This window comes from Chinchilla lanigera, unplaced genomic scaffold, assembly GCF_000276665.1.
Source record: "Chinchilla lanigera isolate Chin_1 unplaced genomic scaffold, ChiLan1.0 scaffold00044, whole genome shotgun sequence".
NCBI classification, from domain to species: domain Eukaryota; kingdom Metazoa; phylum Chordata; class Mammalia; order Rodentia; family Chinchillidae; genus Chinchilla; species Chinchilla lanigera.
In genome coordinates this window covers 13,095,588-13,112,587 of record NW_004955445.1, presented here as the reverse complement: position 1 = coordinate 13,112,587, position 17,000 = coordinate 13,095,588, and the positions used below count along the sequence as shown (strand labels likewise).

General features: G+C 41.1%; 2 protein-coding genes across 7 annotated transcripts in view; one reads left to right on the top strand and one right to left on the bottom strand.

The window, feature by feature from the left end:
- Positions 1-762: 762 nt before the first annotated feature.
- Oser1 (oxidative stress responsive serine-rich 1) lies at positions 763-15,150 on the bottom strand. 5 transcript variants are annotated; one of them, XM_005392486.2, is made up of 4 exons: positions 14,846-15,068; positions 10,765-10,881; positions 7,788-7,901; positions 763-1,613 (listed from the first exon to the last, which is right to left on the bottom strand). In XM_005392486.2, the coding sequence occupies exons 1-4, from the start codon at positions 15,010-15,012 to the stop codon at positions 926-928; spliced, it is 1,086 nt and encodes a 361-aa protein (XP_005392543.2). In that variant the 5' UTR covers positions 15,013-15,068; the 3' UTR covers positions 763-925. The 5 variants fall into 5 exon arrangements, with proteins under 5 accessions (XP_005392543.2, XP_005392545.1, XP_013373738.1 ...); XM_005392488.2 differs by lacking the exon at positions 14,846-15,068 and adding an exon at positions 12,198-12,254; XM_005392487.2 differs by lacking the exon at positions 14,846-15,068 and adding an exon at positions 14,246-14,596 and having other exon boundaries at positions 777-1,613.
- Gdap1l1 (ganglioside induced differentiation associated protein 1-like 1) overlaps positions 15,141-17,000 on the top strand; it is a 51,584-nt gene continuing 49,724 nt past the window's right edge. Inside the window, exon 1 of one of the 2 annotated variants that reach the window (XR_262337.2) lies at positions 15,141-15,219. The gene's annotated coding sequence lies outside the window, so the exon portion shown is untranslated. The remainder of the gene's footprint in view (positions 15,220-17,000) is intronic. The other variant, XR_262334.2, reaches the window with a different exon arrangement.

Below are 17,000 nucleotides of genomic sequence, written 5' to 3'. Positions count from 1 at the left end.
AACCACCTGAAAAAGCTAAGGCTAAGAACTCATCCTCCAGCTGAAATAAGCACTTTTTTAAAAACAAACTTTGGAGGGCATTTAGGGAGGGCTGACTAGAAATGCAGTAGGATACAGCATGTAAAAAAATTCTCTTGAGTCTGTGCAGTTCAAAGAGCTAATAAACATTTACAGCATTTGAAACTGAGGTATGAGACATAGACTACAACCGATCACAAGAAATAGGCCTTAAATAAAAATGTCAGAGAGGGACAAGATGCATGTAGTTTCAAATACTATACTTCCTCCTTCCAACTGACACCGCTTTATTTGAGAAACTGCACAGCATGTCTCAGGAGGAAAAGCACCAGCAGGGGTTTATTTAGTGATGGTCAGTGACTCTCAAACACCACAGGGAGGCCAGCTAGTTTATTCAAACTGAATCTAAACCTCAGATCTCCAGCTTAACATAAAATACTTTTAATACCACCAATTCCACGTTAAATCAGAGATGGTTCAAATCAGTCTTACAAGTTCTAATATTCTGAGCTGGCAACTACAACATGACAAATGTTTGACCCAGTCATAAAACTACATTTGATTTTCCTTGGCTACCAAATCTTAAACAGATCTCAAAAAATTCCTGTTTTACAAAGCCTTAATCATTAAAACCCACTGCTGCCGGTCTCCAGTAATTGTTTCTTCATCCCCCAGGAACACTTCTAGATGAGAGGCATTTTCTCTAATCTGCTTGCCTGGGTATGTAAGAACTCAGAAAGTAAATTTAAAGAATGAAGTTTAATTAAGATGCCAAGAAAAGTTTTTATTGCAAGCACAGTGAGCAGAAAGAGATGTCTTCTCACAAAGTGGCCACAAAGTCTGCCATTAACTAAATCTCTTTGACAACCCTTCATTGGTTTAAAGCACACAAATTAGCTTCTGGCTATCAAGTGTACATCATTTCTGCCATGTGAGACATTTTCTTGGGAATATACAAGTAATACTCCATGTAGCCTGATAGGTCCTCAATGGTCACATCATCCACATAGACTCGAGCTTGCTCAGAGCAGGAGCGGGGAGAGCCAGACAGAGTTCTCGTGTGCAGCGACTGAGAATAGTCCTCTAGTGTGGAAATTCGTTCTGGGACCAGGGGAGGGACATTCTGCAAGCCTGAAAAGGAATACACTTCCATGTCATGCCACCTTTTACACTGGCACTCCTTGCCTACACAGGCACACTGCTTGCCCTGGTTTAACTTGGAAACAGATCGAAAGTCAGAGAGATCATTGGCCTTGAGAGTTGCTTGAGAGACTTGGGTAGCATCAGAGGAGTCTTCGGTCTTAATTTCCAATGGGAGCCTGGGAACCGAAGTTCCCAAAGGCTCAACAACTGCCCCTGTATGATTAGCATCAAGAGAAGTAGAGCATTCTCCCACACTGAACTCTTTAGGGGTTGAAACTCCCAGCCCGTTGCTGCCATCAGGTGTGTCAGTCTGGCTTTTATGCTTGAGCTGACTGCTGGAAGGAGATGCTATTGTACTGCAATGTATGAACTTTGGAGGATGAAGGACAGGAGACTTAGAACGTCGACGACGCTGGGTTCTCACGGCTCCTCGGGAAGACTTCCTTGTAGACCTGAAAGAGAAAAATACACAAGAAAAAATATACAAAATAAGATGTTGGGATACACAGCCTTCCCAATAGATTCCTCATGATAGTTGGAAAAGTACCACCCCTCAGCTTTGTAAGTTTAACGTCACAAACTGCCCCCGAAGACATGTACCTGCCTCCATTTGCAAGCTGCCTGTTTGTTTAGTGTCTAAAAACTTCAATACCCCCTTATTAGAAGCTATAAAAACAAGAAAGAAAACTGAGTAACTTGAGCACAATATCTGGTATGAAATACTTGCCTGGTCTCTCATCCTGGGACTGAGATCCTTTGACCAGTGGGGTGTGGAAGAAGAACCCTGCAGATACACACTGTTGCTGTAAAGCCTAATGCATTCTAAGCCTGAATGTAACTGCAGTACAGGGTAAGCTAATGCTATGAATAGCCATTTTGCCAGTATCAGATTTATGATTAATTTATCATTGGTAACAGCCAACAAACAAAAAAGGATTTAGACTTCACATATTAGGAATTAGATACAGTATATAACTAATTATAAAACATTTAAATAAAAGAAACTAAAATTAGCTGGGCATAGTTAAATATGTCTGTATACCTAGCTACCCTGGAGGTTGAGGCAGGAGGATCATGAGTTCAAGGCAAGCCTGTACAACTTAGGAAGACATTATCTCAAAATAAAAAAGGCTGGGGATGTAGCTTAGGGTGAAGGCCCTGGGTTCAATATTTAGTACTACAAAATGAATAAAAAAAATTGTATTTTGAATTAAACTAAATGGACAGCCTAAATAGAATACAGAGAGCTAAGAATTACTGAACTGGAAGATAAATCTGATTTATAACACATATCTGCAAACAGCTGCTTGTGGGTCAGATCTGGTCCCTCTACTTGGTTTGGGGAGGGGTGTTAGGGATTAAACTGAGGGCCCTGCCTATGCTAAGCACATGCTGTACCACTAAGCTACACCCTGAGCACCCCAACCTATTTCTGTACAGCTTTCAGACACTGCTCCAATGGTCTATCACGAAGAGTTATGGAGACCAATCTGGGATCCAGGCCTCTTCTCCCTTCCATTCCCCCTTGCCTGCTTTCCAGCCAATGGACATGCCATGCCACTGTCCAGGGCCCAGAGTGGCAACCACTTACATGTTGGCACCACTTGCTGGGCATCAAGAGTTAGAATCTCAATTCAAGACTCCAACTAATGCCAGGATATCTGGAAGACAGAAGGGTATGCTGCAATCTGGTTCTCAAGGAGCTAGCGCACTAGCATACAACCTGATCTACCCATTCCACCAAGCTCTCTCCCCCCGGCTATTTCATCCTGAGACTCATTCAGCAACTGAACTCCAAGTGTGTATCTTAGCTAGCAGGGCCCACCACAAGGAACAGCAGTTTTCTCCCTTATATAAATAAGGACCTATGAAATATCTTTGCACTTTGTCTTTTGGTCTCTAAAATCTAAAATATTTACTATGCAATCCTTTTAAAAAATAGCCTATTCGCCCCTGACTTAAAAGATAGTAGAGAGAAGGATTTAGAAAAAACGTAAAAGCAGCCAAGAGTAACAGAATAGTGAGTAAGTCTAGAGTCTCAATGAAGCACAAGTGAGTTTTTTGAAGATAATGGCTGAAAAATTATCTGAATTGATCAGTGAGAATCTACAGATACAGGAAACCTGGAAAAGGATAAATAAAAAGAAATCCACATCTTAGTATGGTGAAGAAACTGTAGAATATAAAAAACAAAATAGATCTTAAAAGCACTGATAAGATAGATTTCCAGAAAAGTAAATTCATGGTAAGTCTTCTAAGACCAACACAATTAAACAGACAATGAATAGATCTTCAAGTGCTAAAGAAAATATTGCCAATCTAGAAGTGTGATATCAGTTATATCAAGTCTATCTTTAAAAAAACAAAGATGAAGCCAGGTATAGTGGTACCTATCTGTAATTCCTCGTACTTTTAAGAGGCAAAAGCCTCATCAGTTCAAGCTCAGCTTTGGCAACTTAGTGAAGACACTGTCTCAAAATAAAAAACACAGTGTGAAGGCCCTGGGTTCAATCCCCCCGTACTGCCAAAAAAAAAAACCCCAAAAAACCAAAAAAACAAAAGAAGGGGAGAGAGGGGAGGAGGAAGGGGAGGGGCAGGGGAGGAGGAGGAAGAGGAAGAAGAAAAAACTACAAGACCAAAATGACCAAAAAAAGTGTATTTACTAATAGGACATGAAACATGAACTGTAGAAAATAGTTTATTTAATTAACTTATGAGTAAAGCAGCTAGCTAAGGAAGGGTCTGAAATAGAGCTGAGTGACCAACTGTACTGATAAAAGAATTAAAATAAGACTAGATACTGAAAAGCTAGGGGTGGTAGCTCCCAGCACTCAGGAGACTGAGGTAGGAAGATCACCTGAGTCCAGGCTAGGAAACATAGTGAGTTCAAGGACAGCCTGAATTACCTAAGGCTTATCTCAAAAAAACTTAAAAAGAAAAGTAACAGTAGTTCACTTTGGGCAGAGAATGAACTTCCTTGGGCAATATGGGATGCAACCCACTCCCTACTAAAGAGTTGTGGACACTCTACTAAGCTCCGGAGGTTCCATTTTTTTTTTTTTTTTTTTTGTCTTTTTGAGACAGGGTTTTGTTGTGCAGTTCAGGCTGGCCCCAACTCACTTTGTAGGCCAGACTGGCCTTAAATTCCCAGGGATCCTCCAGCCTCACCCTCCCTGTATAGGGACTGAGGTGTGTGCCACCACACCTGGCTGCCCCTGCTTTCTGAGGAATTTAATAGCAAACTTCCTCAGGTAACAAGGAATACAGCCCCTCCATACTAAAGGGAGATACAGCCCCTCCCTACTGAACTGAGTTCTGATGAATTTAAAATGCAAAATAACCAATTTTTTTTCTCTAAAATCCCCCAGCTACCTACCTGTTGAACTGGTGTAGAAGCCCGAGTTCCAATTGGTTGTTTACTTTTTTAGCTTTTTTCAGACAGGGGTCTTGTTATGTAGTTGAGGCTGGCCTTGAACTCACTATACAGCCCAGGATGGGATTACAGGTATCTGTCACCACACCCAGCCCAATTTGTCATTTTAAATCCACAAAGCCACCTGTGATCTGGTTCTAAACAACTGAGCAATTCCTGTGCTGTTTATCTAAAATTAGCCCTGTACTGAGAAGCCATGCAGCCCTGCCCACCCACTCTACTCAGAAAATCCAAGAGCTACTCTTATTTCTAGTTAAATTCTCCAGCCTCCTTCCTTTGGCTCATAACTTTCTTGATGCTGTGAGACAATAAACTCTGAGCATCTGACATCTAACAGTTTGGAAGTTATTTTTCCTGCTACAGTATCATATAACTCCAGGAGGCACTATTTGTTTTGCCATGCTGAGAATCAAACCTTGTATATGCTAGTATTATAGACAGCTAAATTAGATAGAGATATTATAGGCAGTCAACAAGGATAGCCCTTCAAGGGAGTTAGCACAAAAGATAGGAACACATCAAAACTGTTGTCGGAGGCCTATCTAAAGATTAAAGCCATTGGAGCTGGGGGTATAGCTCAGCAGCACAGCGCCTGCCTGGCAAGCACAAGGTCCAGATAAACAGAAATTGAGGTTGGCACCACTCTTTTGATATTTCCCATATAAACAGACCATTATCTCATTAGGGATGGGCCATCTTCTATCCACTAAGACTAAGACTACTAAAACCAAGACTATAGATTATTGACCAAGGTTAATGATGTCACCTATATGCCCTTGTTCCTACTAGATCAATATTAGCTCAGCAGCTATGCTTATAATCTTATTGGTTGTTATAGTTTGGCCCACTTTATACTCACCTTCTGATTTTGTTCTGTAACTCTCTCAGAAAAGGGCTCTGTAGCATCCCACTTTTGGGTCCTCTCCTATCTCTTCCCATAAATTTTCCTACTCTTAATCTCCGCCATTCCTTAGAATTCATTCTTTGATTTCAGGGAACTTGATGTATCTGACATATAGCAGGTTGCGAGTTATTTCTTTCCCCTATATCACTAGGAAGTGCTCTACAACTGGACTGCACCAGCAGCTCTAGGGACACTGCTGACATGTACTGTATGTGGATTACGTGATGTGGAAAGCCTGTTTAATATAAAAGATTATTCACTAAAGGAACTATTTTAATAAAGAAAGAGGATACATACTACATGAAAGGTTGAGGATGTAAGAATAATGAGCAGAGAAACTTTTAAGTATGTAGATAAATATAAATAAACACTGCTTAATAGCAATAAAGCCTAATTTCTGATATTAAAAGTAACAGAAATGAAATATCGGGCAACTACACCATGGAAGCCATGCAATCAGAACAAAAGAGTTCTAAAGAAGAGGTTTGTAATATTAACTTTTGTTTTTGCTAAAAGCATACGTCAAGTTGGAAGTTTTCTGAGAGCTTGTTTGGAGGTTTTAGGAGGGAAGCACAGCTACTTGTGTACCCTCACCGAGAAAATGGTCCTCCTCCATTGAGGGTAGTTGTCCTTTTCAATGAAGTATGCAGCTTTGGGAAGGACATACAGGAAGCAAGAGGAAGGAAAAGGACACATCTCTAGCCAGCTAGATCAGCTGAATCAACCCTGGCAATCAATGGGGGGAGCAGATGTCACAGCTAGATCACCTTCACACCTGGGAGTGGTTTTTATTAAAAGCAGCACTCTGGAAGGGTAAGGCAAGAGGATCAGGCTCAAGCTCACCTAAGTAACTCAGGAAGTCTTGAAATTAAAAAAGGGAGGGGGGATAGGGATGCAGCTCTGTTTAAGGTCCTAGGTTCAATCCCTGGCTTGTTCGCTCACTCGCTCCCTCCCTCTCACATACACAGTAAAATTTCAAGGCCAACTACTAAAAGAATGAATAGAATCAATATACAATTTCTAAACCAGTATAAGGAAAAATGGCAGAGGGGAAAAAGTAAATAAAACATTTCAAGTAATTTTTTTAAAGAGAGCAAGGAAGGTTAAAAGAAAAAGGAACAAAAGGAAAAAGAACAAAACAAAGTAAAACAGTGAAGTCCAAATAACACCAATAATCAAAATAAATGTAAAGCACTCAACAGCTAAGCAGATCCCAGTGATCAGACTGAATAAAACGGAACAAAACAGAACCAAGCGATATTATTTACATAAGACACATCTAAAATTTAAAAGCACAGAATGGTTGAAATAGCAAAAGACGTACCATGCAAACACTAAAAGAAAACTGGATTAGCTATATTAATTCCAGACAAAAACCATATACTGTAATACCTCAGTTTACAAATGCTTCTGTTTGCAACAATTCAGTTTATAAACAAAAGCATTTGGCAAAATTTTGCTTCCATTTGCAAACTCCCTACTAGGTGACAAACATTACCACAGTCATCTTCCCCCCGAAACACAAACACAGCTATCTTCCCCAAAAATGATATATTAAATTCATAAACTGAGGTACCACTGTAATGGTTTTATAAAAACTACATAATAAAAGTTCCAATTCCTCAGGAATATTCTAAACTTGAATGAACTTAATAAAATAATCCCAAAATACATAAAGCAAAAACTTAAGAGTAAAGCAGACAAACTCATTCCTGTGCAGGAGATTTCAACATGTTTCCCAATTACTAACAGGTCAGTGACCAAAAAAAGAAACAAACTTTCAAAGTTTCACCCTATAAACCCAAATATCCCCTCCCCACTTTTGTGTTACGAGAGATTGAACCCAGGACCTCATTCATGCTAGTCAAGGGTTCTACCTCTGAAGCCCTTTGCCCTTTTGAATTCTGAGAAAAGATCTCTGTAAATTGCCTTTTTTGGCCTCATTCTGCTGGGGCCATCATCCTGGTGAGTAGCTGAGATTACAAGGATATGCAGCCACGCTCAGCCTCATACACCAAATTTAAAAGTCTGAAGGAATACACAACTCAAGAACAGTTAAAGAAGAAGCATTCTTCTCAAATATACACACATTTATAGAACTGACACTGAACCAGCCATAAAGTCTCAGCAAATTTATGAGTGAGAAGAATGAGTCCTTCTCTTAATTGCTATATGTTGGGTTCTATATCATGGCATACTCTTTTTTTTTTTTTCCTAGATGCTCAAGAAAATAATCTAATAGTATTTTAAGGTACTGGGATAAAAATAATATCAATAAGAAGCTCTTACCCATGCCAGCTGTCTTTAGAGGGACATGTAGTTTTAGGTTTGGTATCATCTACTGCTGCTCTGACTGACGCTCTAACACTTGTGCCTTCTCCAACAGACAGTGATGCAATGGACCTGAAGACAAGAACACAAGTTTACTGGTTTTTTTTCCTTTTTTTTTTGAGACGGTCTCACTATGCAGTTCAGGCTGGCCTTGAGCTCACTTTGCAGCCCAGGCTCGTCTCGAACTTGCAACAATCCTCTTGCCTCAGCCTCCCGAGTGCTGGGGATTACAGCAGTGTGCCATGACGCCTGGCAAAAATTTATCTGGCATTTTTGTTTTTTTGGTACCGGGAATTGAACTCATGACCTCAGGCTTGCCAGGCAAGCGCTTAAGCCACTGAGCTATACCCCTGCCCCTACAAGTTTACTGTTATAGAAAATTGTAAATGAGAACATATTGCTCTAACTCAAATATCACTTTTAGCAGTATCTTTATTTTTAATAATTTATAGTTCTCAAAAATGCATCAGATTTTAGTATAAATTTTCCTCCTAACCTAAATTTAGAAGATTCGTAAAGCCCACGGTTGCAAAATCACAAGCCAAAGAATGACTCTTAAGTATAGACAGCAACAAGATATAAATAGACTTTTAGGCTGTTTATCTGGGGCAGATCAGGCCTCACTTTCAGACAGAATGCTAACGACACTGACCATTTATTTTATATAGGCAAATAAGAGCTGTGGGAACTAAGTTTAAGAGCAAAACCTTTAGGAGTTCAATCCAACTTTAAAATGAGTACATATTTAAATAGTATACAACTTTCAAAAATATTCTAATTTTAGCAAATTAATAAATGTAAATATTCAGAGTTAAATCTTTAGTCTAGAAGTATACAGGTAATACAGTTTCCAGTAAAGAGCATTAATAAAAGAAAAACAGAACTATCCATAATCTTACAACCTGGAAACTACCAATATTCATATTTTGATCTAAATTCTTCCAGATTTAATACATAGAAAGACATACACCAATACAACACATACACAAAAGTACACCTGGCTCCTACTGCACATGCTATGATACTAATAAAAATCTTTTAGAAAAAAATTCATCTAAATTAAAAAGATGTTCACTGAAACATAACAAAGTAAAAAGTAACTGGCAATATCCTAAATATCCAAGAAAAAAAAAACTGTATTACATAAATACACATCTATATGAGAATCTGTTAAAAATTACTTATACGTAAGAACTTTTAATGATAAGAGAGCATGCTTATAATTTCAGGAGAAAACAACATGTAATACCTATACATATGTTACAATCTCATCTAAAAAAAATATATGGTATGTATAGATAATAAAATACATTATGGTTAATGACCTTTAACTGTTTATCCTTTTTTTGTTTTTGTTAATTTTTCTCTAAAATACATGTATTATTTTAGTCAAATATAAAGGATTATGTTGTTTTCTAATGAATATATAGATATTTGTCCTGGTAAGACAAACACCTTAGGAATCAAAACCTGTTGAGCAGGATCATGCTAAATTCTTGGCAAGGCTTGGTTCATTTTATGAGTCAGTCCCTCAGAAGTCCATTTATGAATTAGCAACAAAACGAAACTACAAATGTAGGTGCACTATACAAGTCTTACTCTGCTTAGTCATGCTAAAGATGCACCCTTTCTGTTCTTACTTGGCTTTTTCCAATGTCCTCCAGGGCTCTTTCTCCTTCTGTAATTTTGCTCCGAGGTGGATCACATACTACAAATATACAATTTTCACCCATGTATTGTACAGGTACTTTGAAGATACTTTATAATGGACCAAGTAGTTTTTAGTAGCACTAAAATGGTTTAATTTTACATTCAAATTTCTTACAATATCAGCAAAGAAATCTGTTTATCAAGAATTACTTACATTAAGTTAACAAACTAAGAGGCTTGTATTTAGACCTGTGTGCGTATTCATAGTATTTTCCTGCTTTTTAAAGTTACTTGTTTATCAGAAATCACAAAAGAATACACTTCAAACACAATCTAGATCTACTTTTCTGCTTCATTTCCATTTCACCAAATAGCTTATCAAAGTATTGACAGAAATGGCAAGGGGGAAACCTGCCACTGTTTTCACTGGAGAAAACAATGGAAAAATGTTACCTTTTCAAAGTATCATGGAAGCAATTGTCAACTTTTTAACATCTACAGTAAAGTGCAAATCTATTAACATAAACCTCATTTGTTAGGTCAAAAATAGTGCTAGCAGTAGGCAGATAGCTAGTATTGAGGGCCCAGTGAATAACAAATGTCAGTGATTATAATTACTACTTGTTGTAGAGACTTCTAGTCAGGTTCCAGTGTTTGGTTTCCATTCATAAAAATAAAAATTCTTATATCCAATGAAATTGTGAGATTTCTTCTGGCTGGGGTGACGAACTGGGGCAAGAAAAGGCTTGCAAAGAACATTTTGCAAAGGGTGAAATATTAACATTCAGACAGCAGCTGGTCTGCAGGTGCTCTAATTAGTTTGACCAAAGGGTCCAAGATTATTGATCTCAGTGACAGAACCCTACTGAATAAAGGTTTCCATAGTGATAGACTCAGCAAGCAGAAACCATGAAATCAACAATGTCTTCATAGATTTTTATTGGACCAATTCACTTTTGGTGAAAAATACTCTGATTCCCTTGAGAAGTATGAGGTCATCCCTGATGCATACTGCTTCACAATCTTTGAAGTGGGTTACCTCCACAAAGCTAAAGAAAACCAAAACGCTCAACCTTAAGAGTACAAATGAGCTGCTGCTTTCAAATTTAACAGAAAGGTTTCTTTTTAAAGTAAAATGATGTTGTGCAGAATTTGGTAGAATCTCACACTATTAGCATTTATATCTGTGAATGATCAGGAATATAAAGATGAGAAGCTCACTAAAGGAAAAGAACCAGTTAAATCTAGTAAACAACTTCAAATAATATATTACATATTTAATTACCCTGAGGCATCCACTCTTAATTTCTTGAAAGCAGTTTGTAGACTCTCCTCCTCTCCATCCTTGGCTTCGGATTTCATTGTGAAAGTTTTTACACTACTATAGATGTTCCCGTTAATACTAAAAAATAAAAAAAATTTCTTTTAAAGATAAAAATAAGATGAGAAAAATGAAAAGAAGTAGCATCAGAAGTACATCCTTTATTTAAAAAAATCTATATTCTTGGAGATGTAGCTCAATGGCATAGCACTTTCCTAATATACAGGGTCCGGGGTTCAATTTCTAGCACTACCAAAAACAAAACAAAAAACCCCATCTACATTACTGATACCATTACTATAGAAAATGTTTATGCATTACAACAGAATTTAAATTGTCCAGATGCTTGATACCAACACCCTAGTACACAGTTTTCAAAACTAGATCACTTTAAATGTAGCTGTGGTGGTGGCATACACCTGCAATGCCAGCACTTGGGAGGCAAGGCTGAGGCAGGATTAGGAGTTTGAGGGCAGTCTGGACTACATAGTGAGACCCTATCTCAAAACTAATTAAAAACAAAACAAAACAAAACAAAACTATGTTTTACTGTACTTTTTAAGCAAGGTTTCGTGTAAAATCACCACAGTTGTAGATATCTATGGACAAACTGATCTTTACATCAGAAAAATGAGAGAAAAGTTGAAGCAAAAGCACTTTAATGTTTTAAAATGCTACTTCTCTGGTTTAACCGTAACAATTCCAGTTAAGTATAACTTCATGTCACACGATAGCCATTTCCCTAAAGCAATCTTGACCCAGATATTAATATGCATGCAGACATATTTGAGAACAAGACATTATCATTGTAAAATGGATTAGAAACTTAAATCAGTGATTACTGATCATTCCATATTCTACTTATAACTTGATACTTTTGTTAGGTAGCTTTAAATATTATTGAATAAAAAAATAAATGAACTATACTGGCAACTCAAAAAGCTAAAGATAGAACTTTTCTTTAGTCAAAGGCTAAAAAAGCAGGAAGTAAAAAACAAACTACTGTTCTATAGCAGTGCCTTTTTTTTCTTGTTGGTTTTGTGAAACAGGGTCTCACTATGTAGTTCAGGCTGGCCTCTGGCCTTGAACTCACAGCAATCCTCCTGCCTCAGTCTCCCAAGTGCTGGGATTACATGTATGTGGCACCACATCTGGCTACAGTGCCTTTAAATAATCTCCTTTTAACTAGTTCGATTAACCCAAGTTCTCCATTTCTTTTATCTTGATTTGTATAGGTAGACAAAAAAAGAGGGATGGAAGCCCAACCAAAACAAGTCTGCCAATAAACTCTTGAAATCTAGTCTCCCAAAGTTAGTACCAAATCTTGAAAAACAACAAAAACGTAAAGCAGTATCCAGAAAGAAAAAAAGTTTTGAAAAGAATTTGGATGTATCTACCTCTTATTTCTAACCTGATATCCCCGACCCCACCCCACCCCCACCCGAGGCACAAAGCCTCTCTACCAATCCTAGTATTCTCTCTGATTCCTTATCTGGTCATTTCCCAGGGGTGAATTAAATGTTATTGTTAGATCTCTACCATTCTAAAGGTCAAGTGTCATAATACACCAAACGAAACCACAAAGCGTCACAAAGCAGTGGCATAGAGCAGTAAGGAATCAAGACTCTTTTTACTCATTCACTTCTTTATGTGTAGAAATTAAGGTATTTTAGACAAATCTCTCTGGCGAAAACTGAAAACAGTCTCAAAAGAGTAGCTAGCTTCCACCTCAATTTCAGGAGACAAAAAATATAAACACACTCTCCATATATATTTGACGGTTTATTTAACCAGTACAAAAGTATGAAGGAAACATCCATATAATTCCGTATTTGACTGATCTCTAATTCTCTTTTTTTTTCTTTTCTTTTTTTGTCTTTTTTGAGACAGGGTCTCACTATGCAGTTCAGGCTGGCCTTGAGCTCACTTTGTAGCCCAGGCTGGTCTCGAACTCATTACGATCCTCCTGCCTCAGCTTCCCAAGGGCTGGGATTACAGGCGTGCGCCACCACGCCCGGCTCTAATTCTCAATTTAGAGTGGGATCCTCCCAAATACACAATGTCCTTTACTACCGTGGGGGGCAGTGCGCAATGCTCACATATTCTTAAGTTCCACAGTATCTAAATATATCTGAACCCTCCATAGCATCTAAAAGGGTGCTACCAAAGGTTGTAAATAAATTCCTCCTGCTGCCAGGACTAAAAGTTTGAGCTATAGTTCTCAGTCACTTTATGACCAAAGGCAGCCTGTGGGCCCTTAGAGAATTAGTACATTATCTAGGCCAGTCTCTTCAACCCCCAAGACCCCACACAAACCCTCTTTTGGGCTTCGGTAGAAATCAGTCAGTATTTAACTACACATAACATCTAAGTATATACTCCTAAATTGTACAGGCAAAAATTCATCCCTTCCACAAATATTTATATAAGTCCTACCATGCATGTCCTTGGCATTAGACTGGATGCTACACATAGGACTGCTAGGCATAGACGGGTGAACTTGACACACAGGGGGCCTGGGATCTCCACTCTCTAAAGACTAGAACATCTTTCCTGTCCTCTAGTAACTTACAATATAACACTACGCTAAGATGCTGTGCATGTAGATAAATAACTTTTAATTATACAGTGCTGACTTAATAGCTGAGCAGGTGACCATTTTAGGTGTTAATATAAACTTAACATTCTTGTTGACATACTAAAAGACTATCATCTAAAAACCAAGACCGACCAAAATAAAAATCTAGATACAGATTAAAACTTTAGCAACGAAGTCCTGTCTAAACTATTCTCGAATTTCCAGCATTTTAAATCTTCACCTTTTTCTTCGGTTACTCTAACTCAGAGCAAGGCGTCCCAGGCATGCTCTTAAGAGCTAGACCAGAACATGTTTGTAATTAGGTTTATTTATGCTTCTCTGTATTCTTAGTTTCCCATTTACTCACAGCCAAGAGTTATACAACTAGCTCTGTGCTACAAATACAACTGGTTTGCCCTTCTTCATTAGTATTAAATTTGAGGGAGACATTTCTGCCGTTTTCACAGAAGTGACTTCATGGACAATCCCCAAAGATAGCAAACTTGTAAGGATTTATCAGAAGTAAACCGCCTCGGATTTCCCCCCAAACTTTTAAAAACGACAGATAAATTTCATGGAAGTTCCTCCATCAAAGGGGAAATTCCTTGTTTTCTTCGACCAAACAGCATGTATCACAATCTTGTTTACACCTCTGCATTTTAACCAAGACCTCCGTCAATCTCCAGCCTAACTCCCCATTTCCAGGACCCGAGAACAAACACCGCGGGACCCGCACGAGTTGGTCATCACGACCTTAAAAGCTTTCGAAACTTTCCCAGACCGCAGGAAGTGTGGGGCCTGAGGGAGAAAACCCTGTCCAACAACTCTCCACAAGACCAGGCCCCCAGGACAGAAACACACGCGCACCTCTCCGCACGCAACTGCAGTCGCACGGCTCCCAGTTAATTCTTTTCAACCGGAATCCGGGTCCGCGGCGGTTGAACAGGATGGGGAGAATGAATGGGCAGGGCCGGGTGGGCTGGGAGCGCCGAGCCAAGGCCGCCCGGTCTCCGGCTGGAAAGCTGCTCTCAACAGACTCCTCGAGCCAAAACGAGCGGCCCGAGCAGGGCGGAGGCGCAAGCGCGGGGGACCGGAGCCGGGCGAGGGGGCGGCCCACGAGAATGCGGACCGCAGAGGAGCGGGAAAAGGCGGGAAGGGGCAAAGGACGGCCGAGGAGGTCGGAAAGGGGAAGCGACGGCTGGGCGGGAGAGCGCAGAGGCGCCGGGCGGGGGCCGCGGGCGGGCAGGAAGGCGGGAAGCGGCGAGAGCGCCGAGCTCGCGCAGGTCCAGGCCACGGCGGACGAGGGGCCGCGAAAGGCCCAGGCTCAGGCCGGCCCAGGCAGTCGGCGCCGGGAGACGACGACGCGACGAGAGCGGGCGGGCCCGAGGGAAGCCTCCCGCGCCCGAGCCCGAGCCTGAGGCCCGAACGCGAAGCAGCTGTCTCTCCTTATTGCGTCAGGGCACCTACCTCCTCGCAGCTGGGGCACTCCGGCGACCCAATCCCGTCAGTTCAGACCGTCTCTCCCCGACCGCCGCGCCGGACTGACCCGGATCCAAACCCGCGGGGGGCGGCCCGCGCCTGTGAACTCGCACTGCGCCTGCGTCACTCAGGCACGCGCCCCGCCTCCTACTCATGCTCCTCCCACAACAGTGACTCCGCAGCCCGGCAGGCGGCGGTTGCGCAGGCGCAGAGCGCTGACCGCGCCTCTGGGACGCCCAGGCCCCGCCCCACTCCGAAGCACGTGCGCCTGATGTCATTTCCTGTTATTCTTTGCGCTCCCTTTTCCCTCCTCCTGGGGTTGAAACCGGCATTTGGGGCGTGCCTGCTTCCTCTTCTGTCAGGTGAGTGGGTGGTATTCTTCGCAGTCGCAGATCCGCCTCCGCTTAGCCCGGGTCTCCTGGTACCCTGTTCGCCACGTGGAGTCGCCGAGGCAACTGGATTTCGCCGGGGTGAGGCGGGGTGCGGGAGTTTTAGTGCCCACCGAGACCCTTCGGGCGCTTGGCAGAGCTTGATGCTGGGATCTGGACAGCCTGGGCAGCGCCTAGGCTCAGAGCTCAGCCCTCTCCTCCTGGGGAATCTTCCGGGGCCGGGATAGAAGCGACGACGTGTGGGAATTAAGGAGGCCGTGGACGAGAGGCCAGAATTGGAATTGAATTGCCTTCGCTTTTGGTGTCCCTGTTGTTTGACTTGAGGCAACTGCTTTTTCCTCTGCGCCTCAGTTTCTTGATGTAGCGAGTGAGAAAGCTGGGCGGTAACAGCGAATGCGGTGTTTCCCGGCTTGGACTCTAGAGAGTGTAGTGAGAAATACAGACCCTCTTGCCAGAGAAGTGCACGTAGACACCAAATTTTGCAAAAGCGGTTTAGGCGGTTTATCCAAATCGGTGGGTTTAGGGATCATTTCATCTTTATGATTCTGGTGGTTGCTCGGATAGCAAGCAGAAAATGGGTTAACAGCAGCACCTGCCACCGCCTCCACTGCCTCTGTCGCTGCACTGGTTCTGCAGTTCTAGCTAGCGAGGCCTCTCCTCACCTGCCACTCCTCAGCTCCCCATCTCAAAACCTCATGGGAAAAATGGCTTTCCTCAATAGAGTTGTTTCTGGCCCAGCCCTGCAATGAGGCCTTTGCCCTGAACCCAAACGGGCCCCTCCCACCCGCGTTCGCCAGTACCGTAGGTGTAGGTGGCTGAAGTTAGTTGAGCTACACTGTATTTAACTACAGCCAACCAGTGGAATACTTGGACCATGTCTGGAGCTGAAATCTACAGTTCACTGTACAAACAGTCCCCAACTTAGGTGTTTTTTACTTTAGGATATTGTGAAAACGATAGGCATTCAGTAGAAACTGTGCTTCAGAGTTTGAATTTTGATCCCCCACCTTGAGCTCAAAATACGCCATAGGATAGGTGCTAGGCAAGGGAAGCAGTCAGTCCCTGTGTTCACAAGGGTAAACCCATACTCTCCAGAATACTGTATTAAAAGCAGTTTTGACTTACGATGTGTTCAACTTATGGTGCATTTCTTGGTATGTGACCCCACTGTAAGTTGAGCATTTGTATAAGGTTGTTAAACATAAAGTATGTAGTGTACCCAGGGTAAAAACATTTAAATTTTCCCCTTGTTCATACCAGAAGCTCAATAACTGACAGCTAATGGCGGGGGAAAAAACCTGTTGTAACCTGATGATGCTCATAATACTGGCTACCCTCTACAGAGCAGCAGTTATGTACATTTTCTCTCATTTAATATTCCTCTGACTTTACACATTGTACAGATGAGGATGATTGTTCCAGCTTCCGTTGTTCTGTGCCACACAGTACTAGTAAGTCAGGGTTTAAACTGTCAAAAACCTGTGAATCCACAGCTGCTCTTCTCAGCATCCCTTGAAAAGAAAAAGGAAATGTGCGTTTTTTCCCTTCAGAATTGCCAAGTGAATTGCATCAAGATGTGTTTTTGAGCTACCATTCCAAACTATTGCTTGAGGTAAAACTTCATACATCCCTGAAGTCAAGGACGCTATCTTGATTACTATTGAATTTCTAGAGATTGACACAATTCCTCAATACAGTTGCTCAATACAATTTTGATGATTTCTCATTTCACCTTATTTTTACTCCTTACAACA